The 27,531-nt window shown below is 46.6% G+C and overlaps 1 protein-coding gene and 3 pseudogenes across 2 annotated transcripts in view; 1 reads left to right on the forward strand and 3 right to left on the reverse strand.

Annotated features, from left to right (window-relative positions):
* Positions 1-1,680: 1,680 nt before the first annotated feature.
* On the reverse strand, positions 1,681-1,799 carry LOC113011453 (uncharacterized; annotated as a pseudogene).
* Positions 1,800-2,861: 1,062 nt separating this feature from the next.
* On the reverse strand, positions 2,862-2,980 carry LOC113011461 (uncharacterized; annotated as a pseudogene).
* A 637-nt stretch (positions 2,981-3,617) lies between these two features.
* On the reverse strand, positions 3,618-3,736 carry LOC113011442 (uncharacterized; annotated as a pseudogene).
* A 19,829-nt stretch (positions 3,737-23,565) lies between these two features.
* LOC113010981 (sickle tail protein-like) overlaps positions 23,566-27,531 on the forward strand; it is a 97,439-nt gene continuing 93,473 nt past the window's right edge. For both annotated transcript variants that reach the window (XM_026150319.1, XM_026150320.1), the window contains exon 1: positions 23,566-24,253. In XM_026150319.1, coding sequence (XP_026006104.1) covers positions 24,004-24,253 — 250 coding nt within the window. In that variant the 5' untranslated portion in view covers positions 23,566-24,003. The remainder of the gene's footprint in view (positions 24,254-27,531) is intronic.

Here is a 27,531-nt window from a genome sequence, read left to right on the forward strand (position 1 = left end):
AAGAAAACAGACAGGGAGCAGTGACGGGCACAACAGAAACTGTTAAACTGACAAAAAGAAAAAAACTGATTTTATTCATACAATCTGGAAGTTGTGTTCTCTCTATATTAAAGCTGCTATACAGAATCTGCAAAACAAACTGGGTTGAAACATTTTGACCCTCTTTAACAACATTCCAACATAACATTATAATGGATTGGGGAGATTAAAATTAATGATATATTTTTATGTGGTTCAGCCACAACTCTACTAAAACCTCAGCCAGTAATAGGTCGGCCAACTTTTGGACCATCCAGTTGTCTGTATGACTGCTGCAGTACATACATCACATTTGCTCACTATCAGAAAGTGCCAAACAGCCCTGGTGGAGTGAGGAGCTGTAAAGAGAAGCAGAGTGCTCTGTTTATATTCTACAAATGTTTTAAGCTTGCCCTCATTAATGGGCAGCTGCTTTGGGTCTTTCAACACCCTCCTTCTCTGGATCAAAAGCAGTTCAATGACATGAAAAGCTAACAGCACCTGGTATCCCCAGGCAGTCTCCCATCCATTTACTAACCAAGTCCAACCCTGCTTAGCTTCCGAGATCAGACGAGATCGGGCGTGCACAGCGTGGCAACCTGCAGACCTGAGCACAAAGTGTCAATTTATGGAATCAAGTGGTGAGTTGGGCAGTACTTGAAGTTGCGAACACAACCCTCCAATTTAACTACAGTCTTAACGGTAACTGCATGCTTGCCTAATACCCTAACTCAAGGACTCAATTTAGCATTTAACCAGCAGCACAGGACCTGGTGTGGTGTAGGTGGCCTCAGCAAGAAGCACAGGCCCTGGTGTGGGGTAGTTGGCCTCACCCAGCAGCGCAAGCCCGCGTGTGATGTAGATGGCCTCATCCAGCAGCACAGGCCCTGGTGTGGGGTAGGTGGCCAAAGCCAGAAGTAAAGGACCTGGTGTGGTGTAGATGGCCTCAGCCAGAGCCACAGGCCCTGATGTGGTGTAGATGGCCTCATCCAGCAGCACAGGCCCTGGTGTGGGGTAGATGGCCTCAGCCAGAAGCACAGGCCCTGGTGTGGGGTAGATGGCCTCAACCAGCAGCAGAGGACCTGGTGAGGTGTAGGTAGCCAAAGCCAGAAGTAAAGGACCTGATGTGGTGTAGATGGCCTCAGCCAGAAGCACAGGCCCTGGTGTGGTGGAGGTGACCTCAGCCAGAAGCGCAAGCCCTGGTGTGTTGCTTTCAGCCTCAGCCAGCAGCACATGACCTGGTGTTCTGTAGGTGGCAAAAGCCAGGAGCACAGACCTGGTGTGTTGTAGATGGTCTCAGCTTGCAGCACAGGACCTGGTGTTCTGTAGGTGGCAAAAGCCAGGAGCACAGACCTGGTGTGTTGTAGATGGTCTCAGCTTGCAGCACAGGACCTGGTGAGGTGGAGGTGGCTTCATCCTACAACTCAGGCCCAGGTGAATTGTAGTTGGCCTCAGCCAGATGCACACGCCCTGGTGTAATTTAGATGACCTATGTTAGCAGCACAGGCCCCAGTGAGGTGCGGATGGCCTCACCCGGCAGCACAAGACATTGCTGAAAACAGCCAAAAAGAATGTCGATTATGTGCCCTCATTAATGGGCAGCTGCTTTGAGTCTTTCAACACCCTCCTTCTCTGGATCAAAAGCAGTTCAATGACATAAAAAGCTTACATCAACTGGTATTCCCAGGCAGTCTCCCATCCAAGTACTAACCAACCCCAACCCTGCTTAGCTTCCAAGATTAAACGAGATCAGGCGAGCTCAGGGTGGTATGCCCCTAAGGTGCAGGCCCTACCACAAAGAGTCAATTTATGGAATCAAGTGGTGAGTTGGGCAGTAGTTGAAGTTACGAACACAACCCTCCAATTTAACTACAGTCTTAACGGTAACTGCATGCTTGCCTAATACCCTAACTCAAGGACTCAATTTAGCATTTAACCAGCAGCACAGGACCTGGTGTGGTGTAGGTGGCCTCAGCAAGAAGCACAGGCCCTGGTGTGGGGTAGTTGGCCTCACCCAGCAGCGCAAGCCCGCGTGTGATGTAGATGGCCTCATCCAGCAGCACAGGCCCTGGTGTGGGGTAGGTGGCCAAAGCCAGAAGTAAAGGACCTGGTGTGGTGTAGATGGCCTCAGCCAGAGCCACAGGCCCTGATGTGGTGTAGATGGCCTCATCCAGCAGCACAGGCCCTGGTGTGGGGTAGATGGCCTCAGCCAGAAGCACAGGCCCTGGTGTGGGGTAGATGGCCTCAACCAGCAGCAGAGGACCTGGTGAGGTGTAGGTAGCCAAAGCCAGAAGTAAAGGACCTGATGTGGTGTAGATGGCCTCAGCCAGAAGCACAGGCCCTGGTGTGGTGGAGGTGACCTCAGCCAGAAGCGCAAGCCCTGGTGTGTTGCTTTCAGCCTCAGCCAGCAGCACATGACCTGGTGTTCTGTAGGTGGCAAAAGCCAGGAGCACAGACCTGGTGTGTTGTAGATGGTCTCAGCTTGCAGCACAGGACCTGGTGTTCTGTAGGTGGCAAAAGCCAGGAGCACAGACCTGGTGTGTTGTAGATGGTCTCAGCTTGCAGCACAGGACCTGGTGAGGTGGAGGTGGCTTCATCCTACAACTCAGGCCCAGGTGAATTGTAGTTGGCCTCAGCCAGATGCACACGCCCTGGTGTAATTTAGATGACCTATGTTAGCAGCACAGGCCCCAGTGAGGTGCGGATGGCCTCACCCGGCAGCACAAGACATTGCTGAAAACAGCCAAAAAGAATGTCGATTATGTGCCCTCATTAATGGGCAGCTGCTTTGAGTCTTTCAACACCCTCCTTCTCTGGATCAAAAGCAGTTCAATGACATAAAAAGCTTACATCAACTGGTATTCCCAGGCAGTCTCCCATCCAAGTACTAACCAACCCCAACCCTGCTTAGCTTCCAAGATTAAACGAGATCAGGCGAGCTCAGGGTGGTATGCCCCTAAGGTGCAGGCCCTACCACAAAGAGTCAATTTATGGAATCAAGTGGTGAGTTGGGCAGTAGTTGAAGTTACGAACACATCCCTCCAATTAAATTACAGTGTTAATGGTAACTGCATGCTTGCCTAATACCCTAACCCAAGGACTCAATTTAGCATTTAACCAGCAGCACAGGCCCTGGTGTGGTGTAGATGGCCTCCACCAGCAGCTCAAGCCCGCGTGTGATGTAGATGGCCTCATTCAGAAGCACAGGCCCTAGTGTGGTGTAGTTGGCCTCATCCAGCAGCGCAAGCCCTGGTGTGGTGTGTATATGACCTCAGCCAGAGCCACAGGCCCTGGTGTGGTGTAGATGGCCTCAGCCGCCAGCACAGGTCCTGGTGTGTATCAGTCAGCCTCAGCCAGAAGCACAGGCCGTGGTGTGTGGTAGATGGCCTCAGCTAGCAGCACAGGACCTGGTGAGGTGGAGGTGGCTTCTTCTTGCAACTCAGGCCCTGGTGTGGTGTGGTTGGCCTCACCCGGCAGCAGAAGACATTGCTGAAAACAGCCAAAAAGAATGTCGTTTATGTGCCCTCATTAATGGGCAGCTGCTTTGGGTCTTTCAACACCCTCCTTCTCTGGATCAAAAGCAGTTCAATGACATAAAAAGCTTACATCAACTGGTATTCCCAGGCAGTCTCCCATCCATTTACTAACCAACCCCAACCCTGCTTAGCTTCCAAGATCAAACGAGATCGGGCGTGCACAGCGTGGCATGGCCGTAACCTGCAGACCTGAGCACAAAGTGTCAATTTATGGAATCAAGTGGTGAGTTGGGCAGTACTTGAAGTTGCAAAACACAACCCTCCAATTTAACTACAGTGTTAATGGTAACTGCGTCGTGGCCTAATACCCTAACCCAAGGACTCAATTGAGCTTTTAACCAGCAGTACAGGCCCTGGTGTGGTGTAGGTGGTCTCAGCCAGAGCCACAGGCCCTGGTGTGATTATGGTAAAATGGCCTGCATTTGTATAGCGCTTTTCTAGTCCCTAAGGACTCTAAGCGCTTCACACTACATCCAGTCATTCACACACACATCATGGCAGCTACATTGTAGCCACAGCTGCCCTGGGGCGCACTGACAGAGGCGAGGCTGCCGGACACTGGCGCCACCGGGCCCTCTGGCCACCACCAGTAGGCAAACATGGGGTTAGTATCTTGCCCAGGGATAGTTGGCATGCAGCCAGGAGGTAGCCTGGGATCGAACCACCGACCTTCTGATTAGTGGCTGACCTGCTCTGCCACCTGAGCTACAGCCACCCCATACATATATTAAAATGGCTTCAGCCAGAGCCACAGGTCCTGATGTGGTGTACATGGCCTCAGCCAGAAGCATAGGCCCTGGTGTGGTGTTGTTGGCCTTAGCCAGCAGCACAGGACCTGGTTTGGTGGAGGTGGCCTCAGCCACCCTGGTGTGTTGCAGTCAGCCTCAGCCAGTACCACAGGCCGTGGTGTGTTGTAGATGGCCTCAGCCGGAAGCACCGGTTCTCAGCCAGATGCACACGCCCTGGTATAATTTAGATGACCTATGTTAGCAGCACAGGCCCCGGTGAGGTGCGGATGGCCTCACCTGGCAGCAGAAGACATTGCTGAAAACAGCCAAAAGGAATGTCGTTTAAGTGCCCTCATTAATGGGTAGCTGCTTTGGGTCTTTCAACACCCTCCTTCTCTGGATCAAAAGCAGTTCAATGACATGAAAAGCTTACAGCACCTGGTATTCTCAGGCAGTCTCCCATCCAAGTACTAACCAAGCCCAATCCTTCTTAGCTTCCGAGACCAGCCCTGTTCAGGGTGGTATGGCCATAAGCTGCAGGCCTCAGCACAAAGTGTAAATTTATGGAATTAAGTGGTGAGTTGGGCAGTACTTGAAGTTCCAAACACAACCAATTTAACTACAGTGTTAAAGTTAACCGCATGGTAACCAGAGATGGGCAGTAACGCGTTAATCCGATTACTTTTTTCAAGTAACGAGTAACGTAAGGGATTACTATTGCAAAAACAGTAATTAGATTACCGCTACTTTCCCGTAGGACCGCTGCGTTACTAAAACCATGATTTTTTTGCGAGAATGTCTCACAACAGTGACATAAGCGAGTGCGACGTTGGTGACAACAGCTGTGTGCAGATCAACAATGGATCATATATCGAGTGTGGAGAGAGTATGAGCGTGCAGCGTTTAAAGCGTGGAAGTACTGACCTTACTTTGAGTTTGATTCCATACAAAGTGACAAAAACATTAGTGTCCGCTGTGCGTGGGAAGAAAACTTCTTTTTACAGTGAAAAAACCCCTAAACTTCCAAACAAGCACCGAGTAGCTACGACGTAATGGGAAACTCCCAGAGAAACTCACGGATTCTTCCACTGACCACCGCGGCACACCTGCACCAGGGTAACCCTCCGCCTGCCCAACTCCGGCTTTACAGGTGAAAATAGAGCAACAGGACCGCTGAGTCTTTGACTTTATTTATTTTCTGCTGTGTTTTACTTGTATCTATTTGAAAGAGTGAGTGTAAACACAAAAAATATTTTATTTTCTGTGCTGGAATGTGCAGAAAATAGGTTTAAATGTTAAACTAATTTCTTCCAGTCAGAGAATGTTGCATATAATTACATTTTTGCTTGATGCATAAAGTTAAAAGATTAAAACTAATAAAACAAGTTAAAAAAAGAGACTTTTCCATTTGATTACATTTTGTATGATGGATTATGTAGAAAAAGTAGAATTGGGCTGAAAGATCTATCACTTTATCACCTCTTCAGGTTGTAAATCGTGTTTTTAAAAAGTAACTAAGTAACTAAATAACTAAGTAATTAATTACTTTTAAAAATAAGTAATCAGTAAAGTAACGGGATTACTTTTTGGGGAAGTAATCAGTAATTAGTTACTAATTACTTTTTTCAAGTAACTTGACCAAAACTGATGGTAACAGCCCCGCTGGTTTAGAAACTTATTTCCGTTAACAAAGCAAGGAAGCAAGACGAACAGCTTTAACCGGTTTTACTTGCTAGCAAGGGAGGCTGGTCGGAACCAGGCTCTTGGAGCTGAACGCTCCTCACCCGCCTCCTAGCCAGCATCAAATAAAACAGCCTTCCTTGCAGCCTTTTATTGAAAACAGTTACATTGTAAAATCCCCCTGTGGTTCTAAAGGATAAGGTACCATGTGTGTATGTGTGTGCACGTGTATGCATGTGCGAGAGTGTGTGTGTGTGTGTGTTTGGGGGTGCGTTTGTGTGACCTTCTGACCACAAAAGGGTCATAAAGGCAGGAAGCTTACTAAACAAGAAAAAATCTTCACATAGTATGTGCCTATAATAAAACACTACAGCCTCCCCCACCAACAGACTGGCTGGAGAGGTGGTCAGAAACAAAGGAATGTCTTTGATCATACAGCTTAAACCAAGACTTTAAATTTAAGTGATTTAAGTAACACAATGACAACATTTAACAATTTGACTCCAACATCTGTATTCTGTGTGTGTGTGTGTGTGTGTGTGTGTGTGTGTGTGTGTGTGTGTGTGTGTGTGTGTGTGTGTGTGTGTGTGTGTTTCCAGCCATGCTATACATAGACATACGACCTTTCAGTGAACTTAAACTGTGTGTGTGAGGTATGCAGAAAAGCAGAAGTAAGCGTCTTGCTAAACTATAAAAACAGGAACTTGCAATAGGTCGTATCTCAAATGACCATTTAAAGGTTTGAAGTCTTGAACTTTAATAGAACAGTCTGGTTTCTAAATCTATAATGGAACATTATAACATCAAGGGTGCATGGTGCACAGAGTCCACACAGAGCTGCACACATGCACAAATGATTATATGTTTCTAAGCATAAATGGAAATATAAAAAATATCAATCCCAACAGCCGGGTAGAATGGAAGTGAGCGGCTGTGAAATTGGACAGCCTTCTAGCCTTTGTTCAAGTCTGCCCTTACTTCCGTGTTTTTCCGCTCGCTAACGCCACAGTGCAAAAACTGAAAAATGGACCAAGAAATGTTGCTCCGTGTGTTGTGTACTCTTTTAATTTTGAGGAGCTACAAAACCTGTATCAACGTCGCCGGCATGTTTGGTACCTTAGGCTCATCAGAGACAATCATATCTAGGTAAAATAATTCCCTTTAACCTACATAAATTTAGGAATTACTTAGCTAGTTTCATGAATAATTTCAGTGACTGAATGATTGCCGGTCATTTGTACACATTTACTGTATTATATAAAATATATAAACTAAATGTCTTTGAAACTCATAGAATCTAATCTTTTGGTTTCTTCTTTTACACAGCACTTTATCAAACTGTTGTCTGCTACAGAGTTGCAAGTATTATACTAGTAGTAATATCGCATCCACCATCTCCTGCTTGCATATTTCTGAAAACATCTTAGTGGTGTGACAGCCATCGATTGAGCCAGCCCTGCAAACCCTGTGGATGGACGATGCAGTGGACAGTGGGAGGAAGCATCCAAAAGCTCTCTTTAGACCACTCCGTGTGATTCTCCACTCGCCGACCAGAAAAGACAAACTGCCCTGGAGTGTCCTCAGGGAGAGAGGAAATTAGGACAGGAAGCCTAATGGAAGGCCTCTGTCCTATCACCTCATCCATGAGAGCAAACCAGGGCCAAGTAGCAGCAGTGGGCTTCCCACTGACTCCCTCTACTGACTCTGGATAAATGCAATCCTAAAGGCAGAGGAAATCAGAAATCTCAGTAGACAAATAAAAACAACACAACAACTCTTAGTTATTGTATATTTATTCAGTTGTGTTCTTAAGAATTATCGTTTTAATAACACATACATACTTTGTATTTTTTCTTTAAGTTATCCTAGTTCTTTCTTGCCTGCAAGGGGGTGACTTTCTTCTCCAGAATTGTCCTGGTCACACACAAAAATAAGAGAAGAGAGAAAACCATGGCAACTATGTTAATCCCTAAATCCAGAAGTTTTCACAGCTGAACACAAGAGAAATACCGTCTGGAGATAACAGTTTCTGTACATTATGAGGGCTAATAAAACCGTACTCATATGAATATGTGTAAATTGATTTATTCCTGTACCACAGTGGCCAAATTCTTCACCCCAGGAAAGAGGTGATTGTTTTCTCCTCATGTTGAGAACATACCACAAAAAGGTTAATTTGCAAAAGTCAAAATTGGCTGTATGTAAGCGCCAATACAATATAGTTAGGGTTATAATTAGGGTTAGGTTTAGGGCTGGAATGCACGGCTGGAACGTGTGTTACCACCGGGGGCGTCAAGCTATTGGATTCCATCCACAACCCAGTGTGGCTCTCGGGTTATCTTTCGCATTGCTGAGGGACGCCTCGGCATGTAACAAATCATCAGTATGTTACGTGATTGGAATGAGAATGGTCTTTGACATACTGTTTTAACACAATATAGTATTAAAATCAGAAAATCACAGTAGGAAATAGTTTGATTCGCTAAATACGTTTAGCGAATCATATCATATAGGATCATAACATGAAATGGAAATATAAATTGTAAATTTTTAAAACTACATGGCGGCTTTTTGGCTAGCAACTGTGTCGTCATTGTTTTCAGACAATATACAAAATAAAGGACTACACTACACACTAAGTATGTCTGTGAAGGTTCTCAGTCATCCAGGTCATCGTAGTCAAAGGAGCTTGCAAAGAAAAGCGTCTGGACTTCTTTAAGTTATTGAAGACGTTTCACCTCTCATCCAAGAAGCTTCTTCAGTTCTAAGGTCAAATGGTGGAGAGTCCCAGATATAAACCTAGTGGGAGTGTCCCCCCACAGAGGGACAAAAGGACCCCCTGATGATCCTTTCCTTGATTCCCTTTCATACTCCCGCACCAGTTGAAGGGTGTTCTTAGACCTTAGAACTGAAGAAGCTTCTCGGATGAGAGGTGAAACGTCTTCAAGTAACTTCAAGAAGTCCAGACGCTTTTCTTTGCAAGCTCCTTTGACTACACACTAAGTACACAATCCAAACACACACACACACACACACACACACACACACACACACACACACACACACACACACACACACACACACACACACATGTCAGCTGCCTTGATTGATTGAGGGAAGATGAGAAGATGAGATTGAACCTCAGACATTCCTACTTTCTATAATTCTCTGTAGCATTGTTGGTCAGTTATTTTGTCACTGTCACACCTAGTTACGTTAGTTTGTCAGAGTTGAGAACTGTGTGCATGACTGCACATATGACTGATATGCTAAGGGATTACCTAAATAGATGATGTAAGATCATAGAGAACATATTCGGGTGAATGATTCATTCTTAGGGAATGTGACCTATTTCCTTGTATTAGTAATGTGGCTCAGTTCAATCTGTTAGATAGTCTCTGACAAGTCTGATTTTTTCATACTCCTCTGCTCTACCACGTCACTGTGCCATTTCTAATTCACCTTAAATTGACATCCGAATTCTGCTTTAACTCCCTCTGACCCTCTGTCCCATTCCTTTTTGTGTCCTGAGGATACTGATTTCACTTTTTTATTGGTCACAGCAATGTTTTCATGAGCCTGTGCCTGTCTATGTCATCTGCGTTATGTGCCTCAATGGAGTTTGTGTCACCAAAAATAAGTTGAAATAATGATTCAAACACACACACACACACACACACACACACACACACACACACACACACACACACACACACACACACACACACACACACACACACACACACACACTATTACCTATTACAGCCATTTCTGTATGTTCCCCTTAAAGACTCATGACAGCATGAACACAGCGTCTGTGCAGTGTGATGATAATTGAGTTTGGTAAAAGATGGTACCAGGACTCCCCCAGCTTTGTCCTTTGATGAAATAAGAGTGGAAAATCTCTTTAAATTGACTAAGACTAATACAAGTCTAGGGTCTGATAATATATGTGGCAGGTGCTCAAAATGTGCACTGAGAAATTATGCAGAAATTTTTCTTATATCTTTCTCTCATAACTTCAGAACAGCAAGAGACACAGGGACTCTTCTATATCTACTGCTATTGATCAATAACATTAAACCGTATGTCACGGTCCTAGGTCTTTTTGACCCAGCATCTTCTGTTATGGTTATATTATGGTTTTGGTTCTGATTCTTAGTTGTGCTTTCTAATTATTGTTATTATCATCATCATTATTATTATCATGTTAGTGTAGGTTTAGTTTAGCGTCTAGTCATCCCTGCCCACGTGTGCCCTCTGTACTCTGTCAGTATGGTGTCTCTGAGTTCAGTCAGTGTATTTCCTGTTTTACTTTGAAGGTCCTTGTCTGACGTCAGTGTATCCCTGTCTCATCACGTTAATTAGGTTCAGCCGTGACTCCCTCCTGTGTGCTGTTTTCTTGTTTCCCTCTGTGTATATTTATTGTGTGTTCTCCTGTGTTCATTGTCGGGCCGTCTGTGTTCCTCCGCTCATCATGTTTTTTTCCCTGAATTTTATGGTTTCAGGTTTGTTTACCAGTTATTTCTCTGTTCTGTCCGTGCCACCCTCACTTTTCTTTGTTATCACCCACTGTAAATAAAGCTCACTTGCATCCATGCCAGTGCCTTCATTTTGGGTCTATGTTTTTTGTGTGATTTTAGATCAATTGTGGTAATACGGTATATCAATGAAAAAATACCTGTAAAGTAAGACATGTAAGAATGATACCAAACACAGGCAGGCAAACAGTTTTTTAAGGTGATATATGAAGGTAAAATCAAAAATAGTCAGAAATGGCCAATTTTATGTTGTTATTTTTGTGCCTCTATTCTGAGTGTCCTCAGTCATACAGGTCATCATAGTCTAAGGAGCTTCACATTTTGGACAAAGAAGACAGATGGTTTGAAAGAGGAGTGAAAGAAGCATCTATGTCCACTGTGCTTAACATATTTGTGCTTAACATTCACACTTCAGTGGATGCATTAAAGACTGAATTGGGGTTATTGAGGATATTTGGCATCCATTCTGGAGCAGCCAGGGGTCAAACTACCAACATTCGGATTAGTACATGACCTGTTCTACCTGAGCTACAGCCACTCCATTGACCCCTACATCACAACACAATACAAAGTGTTTGGTTTAATTAAACGTTAGTGTTATAACCTCAGGATAAAAATGCTCGGAAACTCAAGTGCCAGTTTTAGGACGTTTACTGACCACTTTTTGAAACAACCACAGCTAGTCGCACACATACAGGAAACTGTCCCACACATAATATTCCGGCAGGGGGAACCCTGAAAATCCTCTGAAGGTTCCGCAACGCCCCCAAACATACATTAACAACAACACTGTCTATAACAGATAGAGCTTCAGGTCATTAAGGCTAAAGGAGTATTTTTAGTTCACTTTTTTAAAATTGTTAATCCAAATTTACAGTTTATTATTATTAATAAAAACATTACAATTCATAAGACCCTTATGAAAAGGACACCGAGGGAACAGTTTACCCTGCCCGGGATAGGGTTACCGGGGCCCCGCCCTGGAGCCAGGCCCGGGGAGGGTGCCCGAGGGCGGGCGTCTGGTGGCCGGGCCTTAGTCCATGGGGCCCGGCCGGGCACAGCCCGAAGAGGAGACATGGGCCCATCCTCCCGCAGGCCCACCACCCGCAGGAGGCGCTATAGGGGTCGGGTGCATTGTGTGCCGGGTGGCGGCCAGGAGCGGAGGCCCTGGAGGACTGACCCCCGGCTGCCAAGACTGGCAATAGGGACATGGAATGTCACCTCTCTGGTGGGGAAGGAGCCTGAGTTAGTGCGTGAGGTTGAGAGGCACCGGCTAGATATAGTCGGGCTCACCTCTACACATGGCTTGGGCTCTGGAACCAGTCTCCTGGAGAGGGGCTGGACTCTGTCTCAGTCTGGAGTTGCCCCTGGTGAGAGGCGGCGGGCTGGGTATCCTAATATCCCCTCGGCTTGCTGCCGGTACGTTGGGGTTTTTCCCGGTGGACGAGAGGGTTTGTTCCCTGTGCCTTAGGGTCGGGGAACGGGTCCTGACTGTCATCTGCGCTTATGCGCCGAGTGGCAGTTCAGAGTACCCAGCCTTCTTAGAGTCCCTGGGGGGGGAGGTGCTGGAGGGTGCTCCACCTGGAGACTCTGTTGTCCTGCTGGGAGACTTCAATGCTCACGTGGGTAACGACAGCGAGACCTGGAGGGGCGTGATTGGAAGGAACGGCCTCCCTGATCTGAACCCGAGCGGTGCTCTGTTATTGGACTTCTGTGCTAATCACAGTTTGGCCATAACGAACACCCTGTTCGAACATAAGAGTGTCCATAAGTGCACGTGGCACCAGGACGCTCTAGGCCGTAGGTCGATGATCGATTTTGTAATCGTATCAGCAGATCTGCGACCATATGTTCTGGACACTCGGGTAAAGAGAGGGGCTGAGCTGTCAACTGATCACCACCTGGTGGTGAGTTGGATCAGGTGGCGGGGGAAGACGCTGGACAGACCCGGTGCACCTAAACGCGTAGTGAGGGTGTGCTGGGAACGTCTAGCAGAGGCCCCAGTCCGCGAGATCTTCAATGCACACCTCCGGCAGAGCTTCAACAGCATTCCGAGGGAGACTGGGGACATTGAGTCCGAATGGACCATGTTCAGCGTCTCCATTGCCGAAGCTGCTGCATTGAGCTGCGGCCGCAAGGTGGTTGGTGCCTGCCGTGGTGGTAATCCCCGAACCAAATGGTGGACACCAGAGGTGAAGGGAGCCACCAGGCTGAAGAAGGAGTCCTATCGGGCTTGGTTAGCCTGTGGGACTCCGGAGGCAGCCGACAGGTATCGACAGGCCAAGCGGAATGCGGCTCGGGCAGTGGCTGAAGCAAAAACTCGGGTGTGGGAGGAGTTCGGAGAGGCCATGGAAAAAGACTTTCGGACTGCCTCGAAGAGATTCTGGCAAACCGTCAGACGTCTCAGGAGGGGAAAGCGGTGCTCTACTGTGTATAGTGCTGGCGGAGCGCTGCTGACGTCGACTGAGAAAATTGTCAGGCGGTGGAAGGAATACTTCGAGGACCTCCTTAATCCCACTGACACGTCTTCCGAGGAGGAAGCAGAGTCTGGGGATGAGGGGAATGACCCGCCAATTTCCGGGGGCGAGGTCACTGAGGCAGTTAAACAACTCCTTGGTGGCAGAGCCCCTGGTGTTGATGAGGTCCGCCCCGAGTTCCTGAAGGCTCTGGACGTTGTAGGGCTGTCCTGGTTGACACGCCTCTGCAATGTTGCGTGGAGATCAGGGGTAGTACCTGTGGACTGGCAGACCGGGGTGGTGGTCCCCATCTTTAAGAAAGGGGACCGGAGGGTGTGTTCCAACTACAGGGGGATCACACTCCTCAGCCTCCCTGGGAAAGTCTATGCCAGGGTGCTGGAAAGGAGAGTTCGTCCGTTAGTCGAACCTCGGATACAGGAGGAACAATGCGGTTTTCGTCCTGGTCGCGGAACACTGGACCAGCTCTTTATCCTCTCCAGGATACTTGAGGGTGCATGGGAGTTTGCCCAACCAGTCTACATGTGTTTTGTGGACTTGGAGAAGGCATTCGACCGTGTCCCTCGGGGTGTCCTGTGGGAGGTGTTGCGGGAATATGGGGTGTCTGGCCCATTGCTACGGGCCATTCGATCCCTATACAACCGTTGCAAGAGCTTGGTTCGCATTGCCGGCAATAAGTCGGACTCGTTCCTGGTGGGTGATGGGCTCCGCCAGGGCTGCCCTTTGTCTCCGGTTCTGTTCATAATTTTTATGGACAGGATTTCTAGGCGCAGCCAAGTGGCGGAGGGCTTTCACTTTGGTGGCCTCAGAATCTCATCTCTGATTTTTGCAGATGATGTGGTTCTGTTGGCTTCATCGGGTGAGGGCCTCCAGCTCGCACTGGAACGGTTCACAGCCGAGTGTGAAGCAGCGGGAATGAGGATCAGCACCTCCAAATCCGAGGCCATGGTTCTCAGCCGGAAAAGGGTGGAGTGCCCACTCCGGGTCGGGGATGAGTTCCTGCCCCAAGTGGAGGAGTTCAAGTATCTCGGGGTCTTGTTCGCGAGTGATGGGAGAAGGGAGCCGGAGATCGACAGACGGATTGGGGCTGCAGCTGCAGTAATGCGGACGCTGCACCGGTCCATCATGGTGAAGAGGGAGCTGAGTGTAAAAGCGAAGCTCTCAATTTACCGGTCGATCTACGTCCCTACCCTCACCTATGGCCACGAGCTGTGGGTAGTGACCGAAAGAACGAGATCGCGGATACAAGCGGCAGAAATGAGCTTCCTCCGAAGGGTGGCTGGCCTCTCCCTTAGAGATAGGGTGAGAAGTTAGGCCATCCGGGAGGGGCTCAGAGTAGAGCAGCTGCTGCTCCACATCGAAAGGAGCCAGCTGAGGTGGTTCGGGCATCTGACAAGGATGCCCCCTGGGCGCCTCCTGGGTGAGGTGTTCCAGGCATGTCCCACCGGGAGGAGGCCCCGGGGCAGACCCAGGACACGCTGGAGAGATTATATCTCTCAGCTGGCCTGGGAACGCCTTGGTATTCCCCCGGATAAGCTGGAGGAGGTGGCTGGGGAGAGGGAGGTCTGGGCCTCTTTGCTTAGGCTGCTGCCCCCGCGACCCGGCCCCGGACCAAGCGGATGAAGATGGATGGATGGATTACAAATCTTTATAATAATATTTTTAATAATGATATGTAACACAGGGTACTTGCACATACAGGCTACTTGTGCCTTATAGTGTAATTATTTCATTGTTTCTTGCAAAAACCTGCGTTATTGCCATAATAACAGGGTATTTACGCCTTATTCGCATGTTGCATTATAAAGTGTTACCGTAATAGTTTCCCAAATTGAGCAAAACAAATCTTCCCTCTTATTTTGGGGATAGAAGTTTTTTGAAATTAATCTGGGTTATTTTGCTTTGCCACAAGAACTTCAGTAATTTTTTTCATCCAATGCCCAACAATGAATTGGATGGGCAATGACTGTAAATAAACAGTACATTCATCCTCACTGTTTCTATTCTTCCTGATAAAAAAATATATGGGAAGGTCTTCACTGATTTTATGTGTCTTATTAGCTTTCTATAGTTAGCGTCCTAAAGATGTGATATAATAGGTGTATCCATTATACCCAGGTATGTGAATCATTTACCAGTCCTACTGAAATATTTTTTTTCCTTCAATTCAGTCAGACGTTCACGCGCTAAAATCAGGGCTTCTGATTTGCTTTCATTAGTCAGGTATCCATACATTTGTCCACATTCAGGCTGGACCAGTGATGGGATTAGCATGATTGGTTGTGGAATCTAGAGCATCTAGAGCATCCCACAGTTTATAATGATACTTCTCCATTACTGATTACTTTGCTTAATTTTGGCTAATTTCCTGTATCATCTTTTTAAGTGATATAATTAAAATGTTCCTGAATGGCCATCAGGCCCGGTGGGTCGATGGTGATTTTTTGTTTTTACGGGCCAATGTTTTTTTTTTTGGTTTGTTTTTTTTGGGGGGGGCAGTATAAACAATAAAAAGTGGTGGACTGGCCAATTGGTCATGTTCAACTCTGGGCTGGACCAATTACAGGCAAGGAGGCCGGATGTGTCTTTACATTGTGAAGCTGCATCTTCTTCTCTCATTCTCTCTCCCTCCCTCTCCTGTTATCTAACCCAGTTAGCTGAGTGGGCATACTTCCTTACATGTGGCAGTGGCAGGTGTCATGGACCTGGGTCGTGCGACCCAGTGTTTTGAGTTTTAGTCTATTTTGATGTTTATTGTTTGTTTGTTTAGGTTCATTAAGTTATTCTAGCTCATTTGTTATTACATTACCCTTGTGTTAAGTCTCCCTTACCCTTCATGTGTTTATGTTTGTGTGTCTTATGTTGTCAAGTTCATGTTGTCGCTTCTGTCATCTTCCCCTGTACTCGGTCTCCCTGGTTCGTGCGCCTACCCGTTATGTGTCATGTCTGTGTGGCTCTTGTTGTCTAGTTCGTTTCATGCCTATGTCTCCATGTTTCCTGTTTTATTTTGAAAGAGTCTGTTCTTTGTTCACTGCATTTAGTTTACTCTCCCCTGTGTTGTCATTATGTTTCATTCTAGTCAGCTGTGTCCCCATGTGTCTCCACTTCCCCTGATCACCTCGTGTGTACTTAGTCCTCAGCCTTGCTGTGTTCAGTGTCGCGTCGTCTGTGTTATCTCCCCTACCCCTTGTCACAGTTTCCCAGCCATAGTCAGGATATTGTTTAGTCATAGTCTTAAATTCTCAGTAAGAGTCATAGTTTCCTAGTCTATGTTCAGGTTTTCCCTCAGTTACTTTGTTGTTGTTTCTTCCATGCGTTTTCGGCCCTAAATAAAGGCTCGCTTTTTGTTAAGTCCAGTTTTTGTCTGCTCTTGGGTCCTCAACTCACTCCACATGGTCTGCCCCGGCAGTCCGTGACAGCAGGTCCTTAATTAAGGTGATGGTACCTCGCCTGCAACACTCCACTTGGGTAACTATGGCATGCTAGGCCAAGTTCCTTTGCAGTGAAGGCTCAGTGGATCTTGAAGGACGTGTCACGCTGTGAGGCAGGAGAAATGGAGAATGGCACAGCGGTACTATGTATGGTACCGATGTCTTGACAGACAGTGTGGAGTGCAAGGTCCTTGGCTGTCCCATGAAGCTCCAAGCAATCACCTGCTTCACATCAGATATAGCATAGGTCTCAATCATGTTGGTCGTGCTCTTAATAATGACATAACTTAGCTTGAGTAACACCTGACTGCTATTGGTTGGCCCACATAGCGAGTCTCAGGAATGGAGCTCACTAAGCAGGTGCTTTCCCGCAGCACACTCGTGGAATCAGAAGCTGTAGCATCTTGGCTGGTATTAACGTCACGAAGAACTTCAAGGCATTGTAGTCCATGTTTTACACTTGGCTTTAAGGTTACACTTAGCGGCTTAATGATCACAGGTACTGTACATCTCCAGCACCTCTTATTGGCTTTGATCCACTCTGTGTTCTTCTCATTCAACAAGAGTTTGAAGTTACTGCACTGTTTCAGGTAAGGCTGCACAATATCACAGAATGGGCAGTACTTTTTTGGCTTTACTTTTTAATTCATCCACTTGGGTCAGATCCACACATGTGGAACATAATTAATCACACCTAAATGGACCCTGTCAATTTTGTACACCACATTATATTTGCACACATACTTGTCCTTTTATATTTATATGTATATTTATATTTATACCTATATAATCTTGGATGAGTGCAATGTTTGACCTGATCATCATGTTGGAGGTGGTTCTTAGCAAGGTAGTCAACCAGTTCTGGAGGTATGACAGCAGCTACATCAGTGTGGACAGTTACACTGTTTGTATGGGTCTTTCTCTTCCATCCTGAACATATAAGGCTAAAGCAGTTGCTCAGATTCGGCTCCAAATGATTCCAAGGTTTCATGAAATCTGACCTGCCTGCAATCTCGCCAGAGTGTCGGGTCAGAGCAGAAAACAGTTCACAAATAAAGTTGTCATTCTTTATATTTAAAGCTGAAAAATGTGCTTACATGTACATGTGTGAAGACAAAAGATAATAAAACAAACCTATTAGAAACTAAATTGCATCATAAATGTAAAGATACAGCCAAGCTGCACTTAAATACAGTATATAACTAAATAATGTTCCTCTGTCAGCGTCTCTCTGCCCCGCATCCCGTTTCTTATGATCTCAGGTTTGTCATTTAGTTTTCCCAGTCTAGGTTTTTTCAGTCATTCATCACACCTCACTGCCTGTTCTGTCACTCCACTCCTTGTAAATAAACGTCACTAGTATCATCAGTCTACTGCCTGCATTTTGGGTCCTTTCTCCCTCCAACACCACACGGCTCACGTCGGCAGCCGTGAAAACATCATCATTAGGGGATCCTGAGTACTTCAGATCACAAACAACCTTGTGTCACCGGGTGGAAATGGACAAGTTAACTAAGTTTTTATCTCGCATGAGTTGCTGTGTTTTATTATTGTTAATATTTTAATATTGTATTGTGGAGGTATGTAATAACGACAGGAGAGGTCTCAGTGTCTCACTCCAACTTTATTAACTGACTCTCAGAACTTCACATATAGTAAGCGCCAAAATCTCCACCCGAGCACTTCCCTTCAACTTGGGTGTGAGTGGAGCCACCTGCTGGTCCGCCACACATCCCCCCCCCCCCCCCCCCCCCCCGAACACACAGGTCTCTATTCAGTCCAGGACCCTGGGCCTAAGCAAACGACCCGAACGACTGAACCTGGGAGGGAGAGAACAGGCAGAGGAAGGTCCATCCTGTGAACGAGGCTGGCGAAGGCGAGCAGCAAAGGCAGGAGGAGGCTCAAACGCCGGTGGTCCGGGGGTAGTTCTGGGGGGAAAACCAGAGTCTGTCAACCCCATCGAAGGAGGGCGGCCACGGCGAGGAGCCTGGGCCGGCACTACATTACTGTCCGGAAGAACATGTGCAGGTTTAAGTCTGTCAACACACACAGTCTCCCTTCGACCCCCCAAATCCAAAACAAAATGTTTCTTGCCCGGTTCGATAACCCTGAATGGGCCGTCATACAGCGGCCGCAGCGGTGTCCTGTGGGCATCGTGCCTGACAAAAACAAACTAGCAGTCTCTAAAGTCTTTGGAACAAAAGTGTCAGGCACGCAATGGTGCACCGGACCAGGAACCTGAAGTGAGTGCAAAAGCGGGTTGAGAGATAGCACCGATGGATCGAAGCAGGGAGGAGGATTTTCAGGCAAGAATTCTCCAGGCATGCGGAGGGGCTGACCAAACACTAGCTCAGCTGGAGAAGTGCCGAGATCCTCCTTAACCGCATAGCGCAACCCAAGCAAAACCCACGGGAGGCGGTCAACCCAATTGCCATCCTTTAAGGAGGCGTGAAAAGCAGCCTTAAGTGACCGGTGGAACCGTTCACACATCCCATTAGCTTGCGGGTTGTATGCGGTTGTGCGGTGGACTTTAGCCCCCAGTCCATCAGCCATGGCCGACCAAAGCTCGGAAATGAACTGGGGGCCTCTGTCTGACGTAATGTCCGTGGGTGGGCCGAAACGCGAGACCCAGGTTGACAAAAACGCCTTGGCCACCACTGCTGCGGTAGTGGACGCCAGGGGGACCGCCTCCGGCCACCTGGTGGTCCGGTCAACAACAGTCAAAAGGTGCGTAAAACCTTGTGACTGCGGCAGAGGACCCACCAGATCGACATGCACATGATCGAAACGTTTGCCGGGTATGAAGAATGGCTCCAGGGGCGCCTTGGTGTGTTTATGAACCTTCGCACGCTGGCAGGGAATGCACGGGTAGATTTAAGCGCGTGGATGTCCGGGTCACCGCTCTGATCGGCAGCCATGGCGGAGTAGTCTATGCCGAGAAAGATGGGAGAAACCAGCGCACGGGACAAACAGTCAGCCACATGATTGGATTTTCCAGCCACGTGCCGAATGTCCGTGGTAAACTCAGAAATGGCTGCCAACTGGCGCTGCTGGCGTGCACTCCATGGATCAGAAACCTTGGACATGGCAAACGTCAAGGGTTTGTGGTCCACGTATGCGATAAAGTGACGACCCTCGAGAAAAAAACGGAAATGACGAGTCGTCAGGTGGAGTGCCAGTAGCTCCCTGTCAAAAACGCTGTAATTGCGTTCGCTGTCACGCAGCGTACGGCTGAAAAAGGCGAGCGGTTGCCAGACACCCGAGATTCGCTGTTACAGCACCGCACCCACCGCTATGTCCGACGCATCGGTGGTCAATGCAATCGGCGCTGAGGGGGATGGGTGGGCCAGAAGGGCAGCATTAGCTAACGCTGACTTAGCATCAGAAAACGCTTGGATGCTTTCCGGAAACCAGTCAACGGAGTCATTAACGTTCTTACCTTTTAACTCCCCATAAAGGGGCTTCAGCAGATGTGCCGCTCTGGGGAGAAAACGGTTGTAAAAATTCACCATCCCCAAAAATTCCTGCAGTGCCTTAACATTCGTGGGATGCGGAAATTCCGAAACAGCTCAGACTTTGACAGGCAACGGAACCGCGCCCTCGGCGGAAATACGGTGCCCAAGAAAATCGAGAACGGGCAACCCAAACTGGCATTTAGACGGATTAATAATCAGTCCATGCTCCGCCAAACGCTGAAAAACCTGATGCAGATGGAACGTGCTGCTCCTTCGAGCTGCTGGCCACCAGTATATCATCAAGATATACAAAAACAAAGGGCAGCCCGCGCAAGACCGAGTCCATCAACTGCTGGAAGGTTTGGGCGGCACCTTTCAGGCCAAACGGCATGCGCAGAAACGTGAAAAACGCCGAAAGGTGTAATTACGGCGGTTTTGGGGATATCCTCCGCGCGCACGGGAACCTGGTGATATCCCCGTACCAAATCGATCTTCGAAAAAACCGAGGTCCCCGCAAGATGGGCAGAAAAATCTTAGATGTGGGGAATGGGATAACGATCGTTCTCTGTGACATTATTAAGACGGCGGAAATCCCCACAAGGTCGCCACCGACCATCAGATTTAGGCACCATGTGTGAAGCCCAGGCACTATTCGAACGCTGCACGATGCCCAGACACTCCATGGTGGCAAATCCTTCCCGAGCGACAGCCAGTTTGGCAGGGTCGAGGCGGCGCGCGCGCGCGAACACCGGGGGCCCTACTGTAGTTATGTAATGCTCTACCCCATGCTTCATCACCGTGCTCGAGAAAGTGGGGACAGTGAGTGAGGGAAACTCAGAAAGCAAACACTTAAAAACGTCACCCGAATCTACTGAGTTAGCATGCACCACGGGCTGAGCACCCCGAGTCAAACAGGGTAATGAGGAAAATGATACAGCATCAATTAAACGTCTGTTAGCAACATCAACCAGTAGTCCGTGAGCACAAAGAAAATCAGCACCTATTATAGGCACAGAGCTAGCAGCAACAACAAAGTTCCACTGAAAGTCACGGTCATGAAAGCAAACAGTCACCAACCTTTCACCGAAGGTTTTGATGGGAGAGCCATTAGCCGCTGTTAGCAATGGCCCGCAGCCCTCAGCTAGCCTGTCCGAGCCAACCGGGAGAAGAAGGCTCTTCTGTGAGCCGGAGTCCACCAGGAAACGCCTCCCCGAGCGTGAGTCTTCTAAGAAAAGCAGCCTTTCCTTGTTGCCAGCGGTCGCGGCTGCTACAGAGCGCTGACATGCCCGTTTCCCTGGGTCTGGAAACTGCAAGGTGGGAGGCAGCGCCGTGCCTTCGCTCCAAAACGCTGGTGATAAAAGCAAAGCCCTTTTCCGCGGTGCCGCCGTGCAGCGATTCCAGCCACCGTGGACGAGTCGGAGGGCCCCTGGAGCATCGGTGAGGGGGCGGGGGAAAACGCTGGTGAGTCCTGAACAATCGCCTGGACGCCGAAACTCCTGGTAGCCAGGAGGATGCGATCCGCCTCTTCCGCAAGGGAGCGGTCATCCTTCGTTGCCAATAGCGGGGAGTTGGCAAGGCCAGCGCGCACTGGAGCCGGCAGCTGTCGGAGAAAGAGGTGGGTGAAGAGAAATCCTCTGTCATCCGCGCCCAGCAAGGATAGCATGCTCTCCATGAGCTCGAGAGTGGTGCCGTCGCCCAGGCCCGCGAGGGAATGGAGTTTCTCGGCCTGCTCAGCATCAGAGAGAGAGTAACGCCGCAGCAGCAGCAGCGCCTTGAGGGCAGCGTACTTGCCTCGGGTTGGGGGGTCCCGGAGGAGAGTCATCACGCGGCGGGTTGACAGCGGGGTCAAGTGAGGCTACCACATGGTGGTATTTAGTATCGTCGGCTGAAACTCCACGAAGAGCAAACTGAGCTTCTACGTGCACGAACCATGAAGGAGGATCGTGAAGCCAAAAATCCGGCAATTTAAGCGCCACAGCAAACGCAGCCATCGGCGGAGGTGAAAGTCAGAGGACGCTGCGGTGACCGTCGCTGCCCCTCTCTTTACAGCACCTCGGAGCGGAGAGATTGACAGGACGGCCGAGGACGCCGCCGGGTTTTCCTTGCCCCGCTCCGATTGACTGGATTTTAATTCCGTGGCTGACACCACTGGACTTTTAGTGTGTTTATGTTTTATTGGTTTTTATTGTGTGTTCTCCCTGGCCAGGGTTGTTTTAATTGCTTTTAATCTTTTAAACGGTTTTTGTGTAATAAATTATATTTTAATGATACAGTTTTTATACTGTTCTATTCCCTTGGCTGCTCCACTGCTCCGTCCATTTTTTGGAGGGTTTCCCTCCTTAGAATAACATCTGTTAATCCACTATTACACTTGTACAATAAAGAGAAAAATACAGACTCAAACTGGTAGAAAGTAGTAGAGCAAGGAACAGGGACTGAAGGGTCAAGAGCAGGTGGTGTCATCTGAGCCCTGGCATCATTCACCTTTTCCACAAAGAAATTTTTCCCACATGCTTCAGAGGAACGTTCCATACCGTCAGACTGAGGAACATTTAGAACAACATCAACCGTATTAAATAAAACACAAGGTTTAACAGTTTAACAAAATGATATTTAACAGATACTTTATTTTGGCATCTTTCACGGTACCCACAGTCCCCACAGTCCTCTAGCATTTGAAATGTCATATGGATGTTATATGTATATATTCAGAAAAACAGTCGCTATTCTTCCGCCTCAGCCTAAAGTCCGGGAAGAATTAAAATAAGCACAGATAGGCGGTAAGAAAAGATGCTGGACTCCCTGACATTCACCCAGGTCTCTGTTATGTAGAGGAAATAGAGGGTATTGAAGGTGAAGGTAATTGATCTTTCTGAGTTAACTTCTTCCAAACCATCCACGTGCCTTTTAGATATTCCTACATGACTGCTCAATTAAGTCCTATCATAATCATGCCAATACCACTCTGCCTCTAATCATTAGTCATTATTAATCTCGGTTTCTCTTTTACAGCATCTCTTTGTTCTGTCTTTCTCTCCTCACCCCAAACCAGTCGCACAGATGTGCGCCCCTCCCTGAGACTGGTTCTGTAGGATGCTTATTCCTGTTATAAGGGAGTTTTTCCTTCCCACTATTGCTCAGGGGGGTGATATGACTGTTTGGGTTTTCTCTGTTTTCTTTGTATTTTTGTAGTGTCTTTACCATACAATATAAAGTGCCATGAGGCAACTGTTATTTTAATTTGGCACTATATAAAATTGAATTGAATAAACTTAAGTGTCATTACTGTTTGTTACAGAAATGTTCCAAAAGGTGACGTAATGAAACATGGATATAAGAAGTTGGATATTGTATTCATCAATGTTAGAAGCAAGTGGAAAAAGTGTTGAAATGAACAAAAAGGAATAATGTCTGGTTAATGTGGGAATTGAGATATCAACATACATCAGTCTGTTAGAAAGTGAAAAGAGCAAAGTGTCTTGAGAAGAGCATAGTATTCAGCAAACACGGCTGAGTCCTGACAGTGGAAGGAAGTGAAAGCTGAAAAATTTTAATAGGGAAACAACAGAATTCATAGTGGGAATAGGTCAGAGAAGAAAGTGGCAGAGAGAGAGAGTAAAACAGAGAAAGGAAAAGCGAGAGAGCTAGTGTGCTATGCCCGAGGACTTGAGGCTCACACACAGAGCACAGTGCTGGCAGAGAGACAGCAGCAGAGGGGAAACTATAGAGAAAAAGGGCTTCACACTCTGTGAGCAGCCACAGCTTTTCACAATGATTGCTACTGTTAACACAGGGACAGATCTGCAGTACACAGATAACAAGAGCTGAAAAGGGATTAAGAAAACTCAAACTGATCCAAGATTGAAGAACAGCGGAGTGGAGCTGGACAAACAGAAGCCCACAGAGGTGGAGGATAACATGAACTAAAGAGACAACCTGACAAAACCAAAACATTTTCAATCCCTAAAAAAAAAACAAAAAAACGGACACACAGGAAGGAGACTGTGGCAGCTTTCTTCAGTTTTTTTTTCAAACAGCATAAATGACTTTTTGAAGACAAAACTTGAAGAAGCCAAAACTCTGGAAGAAGAAAAGGACGAACCCTGGAGTATAGAACTAATATTCTGCTCAGCAGCAAAGATGCCAAAGTCCTCCACCCATCTTGGTCAACCGGGATCAGCAGGTTCTAGAAGTCCCAGCTTAAGAAAAGAACAGCAGTTCAATCGCTCGTGCATGCTGCGGATTGGAGAGAGGCTGATGAGGGCAGGCAGTGAGAGCAACCTGGTCCAGAGACCCACTCCAGTGCAAAGTCAAAACCAGACTTCCTCATCTGGATTAGGGCAAAGGTCAAATGGCAGGACACAAACTTCAGCCCATGAGGACAAGCTCAGTAAGTGTACAAGAATAACCTCCAGCAAGGGTAGGAAGTCTTCCCTCTGTTAATCTAACTGAATGCTTTAATAACAAAATGTAACAAAAGTTATTCTCCAGATATATTTCAGAAGTAGAAAACAGAAAAACAATCTTCCAGCACAGCTGCTGTCACAAAACTGGTTTTAAATTGAAAAACGCAGTGACTTTATCCATAATGTATTTTACCAACCATCTACATGTCCTCTTTCGCTACATCCATGAATCTCCTCTGAGGTCTTCCTGGCACTCTATTTTCAACATCCAATATATCAACCATCCCTCTGTTGTATGGCCAAATCATTTCAACCTTGCCTCTCTAGCTTTTCTGATTTCACTTCTAATTTTATCAACTCCGGTGACTCTCAATAAAAATCTCAACGTCGTCAACTCCACCTACACCACCACCACCTCCAGTTCAGCCTCCTGTCTTTTTGTCAGTACCACCATCTCCATACATCATAGCAGGTCTCTTTACCATCTCGTGAACCTTCCCTTTCACTCTTGCTGCTCTCCATCTGTCACAAAATCCCTGCTGACACTGGTCCGTTCTATCCTGTCTGCACTCTCTTCTTCAACTCTCTTGTGCAGTATCTGTTGCTTTGGATGGCTAATCGCACGTATCTGCCTTCAATATATCTACTCCTTGCATGTTCATCTCTCCCCATGCCTCCCTCATACACATGTGTTTTCGTGTTTCTAATAATTTCACTCATGTGTAAATAGCTGTAACTGAAAAAACACTTTTTTTTCCTTGACCTCTGTAAACATGCTGCAGTGTTCATTGCCTTAATTACAGGTCATACTGAATGAAAAATCAAATATATTTTGTGAAATATTTCATATCACTCCAAGCCTCTTACTACACTCTTCATTTCTTTGCACTCCTTTCTGGCAATTGCATTGTAAAATGATGATATAACTATAGTTATCTATTTACTATTAGCTCATGCCTGGAACACCTCACTCAGGAGGTGCCCAGGAGGGATCTGTCTCAGATGCCCGAACCATTTCAACTCGTTCCTTTCGTCTGGAGGAGTATCGGCTGTAGTCTGAGGGACTCCTGGATGGCTGAACTCGTCTTGTGAACAAGACCCTGATATACTTAAGCTGCTCCACGTTAGACTTTACCTCAGTGCTATTCAAAAAAAATAATCCTATTTCCTTAAATCCAAACAGTGGTTGCAATCTACCACTACACTGATTTCTCAGACTTTTTATCTGATTTAGTGCTCAGCTCAGATAAAATAATTATTGTAGGTGATTTTAACATCCATGTAAATACTAAAAAAGACAGCCTCGAAACAGATTTAATCAGTATTAGACTCAATTGGTTTCTTTCAAAATGCAAAAAGAACCAACCCACTTCAGTAACACTCTGGATCTTGTGCTGACATGTGGCATAGAAACTGAGCAGTTTTCCTGAAAACCTCTTTTGTCCGATCATTTCCTGATAACATTTACATTTACAATAATTGATTACACAGTAGTAGAGAATAGATTTCATCACAGTAGATGTCTTTCTGAAAGTGCTAAGTAAGTAAGTAAGTTTAAGGATATACATGTAATTCATCCACTGTCATCTTCTTCAATGCCGTGTGCCAGCACAGTACAGAGCAGCTACCTGAACACTACTCGCACCAAGGTTGATTATCTTGTTATCTTGTTCTTGTTGTTTTTAATTCTTGTACTTGACTCCCTAACACAACTCTCAAACACGCACCTTAAAACAGATAACTCATAAGCTGGAGAGGAAATGGTGTCTCACTAATTTAGAAGATCATCATTTAGCCTAGAAAAATACTCTATAAAGAAGCTCTACATGAAGCTAGAGAATCTTACTTTACTATCTGAGAGTGAAAAAAACAGGTTAAAAAGTAGTTCGTCCAATTTTTTACTTCTAGGCGGGACTACTATAATTCATTACTATGAATTAAGGATTAAGGATTAAGGATATTAACCCTTTAAGACCTACCATAGAACCAAGTTCGCCAGAGCTTATATTATATTTTTACATGCTGTGGAGCCATTTTTGGGAGCATTTCAAGTTGCTATACATCAATACAACCATTATAGCCCAAACTTTAATAATATGTCTGCATTAGGTGCATAGTAATTACATAAATTGCAAAAAAGTGCAATAAACTACAAAAAAATTGAAAATCGTTTTTGTTTTTTTAACATATATTTCTAGTTAGAGAAATTTAAGAGGCTTATCCCTCAAAACTGTAAATACAAAAAAGTTACACAAACTAGTTTCCCACCACAGGAAATTTATTTTGAGTGTCTTCATAGTTTTATTTTTGAAATACACCAATTTTTATATACTGCAGGAAAAACGAAAATAAATATTATAGTGCAAATTTGCAAAATAACAGCATATGCATCAAAATAAACTATTTCCAGCAGTGCAATATGAGTCTTAAGCATCCCAGAAACGACACAGAAAGTCATAAAGTCAAACATAACTTTTTAAAACACATAACAAGTAAAACACAAGCTCATAAGGCCCCGATCGTAAAAAACTACATTTCCGCAAAATGACGTCACTTCCGGTTTCGGGCAGGTCATGCGATAGTTCAGGCTGATGGACGTAGGAAGTGTTACAAACAGCTGATGGATCGGCGAAGCGTGTTTCTGGAATATCATGTTTTTGTTGCTGCAAGTGATTTTTATGCAGTTTTTGCAAAGCTATATGTGGAAGGAAACTGTGACCTAGCACAAGCTGATGGCATAAGATGTAAGTACAACTCCTCCGGTTTCATATGCAAAAAAAATTATTGCGCTAGCTTACTTGGTTGCAGAGCTACCGGGATTTAAAAATAGTTACGCAAAACAGAGCGTGCCCGCTCCGATCGGCTGTAAAGGGTTAAGGGTGTCCTAAAAACTGCCTGAAAAGCCTTCAGTTGATCCAAAATGCTGCAGCAAGAGTCCTGACAGGGACTAGAGAGAAAGATCATATTTCTCCTGTATTGGCTTCCCTTCATAGGCTCTATGTTAATTCCATCCATCCATCTTCTTCCGCTTTATTCGGGGCCGGGTTGCCAGGGCAGCAGCCTAAGTAGAGAAGCCCAGACCTCCCTCTCCCCAGCCACCTCCTCTAGCTTATCCGGGGAAACACTAAGGCGTTCCCAGGCCAGCCGACAGATATAATCTCTCCAGCGTGTCCTAGGTCTGCCCCGGGGCCTCCTCCCAGTGGAACATGCCTGGAACACCTCACCCAGGAGGCGCCCAGGATGCCACCTCAACTGGCTCCTT

This window comes from Astatotilapia calliptera, chromosome 18, assembly GCF_900246225.1.
Source record: "Astatotilapia calliptera chromosome 18, fAstCal1.2, whole genome shotgun sequence".
Taxonomy (NCBI): Eukaryota; Metazoa; Chordata; class Actinopteri; order Cichliformes; family Cichlidae; genus Astatotilapia; species Astatotilapia calliptera.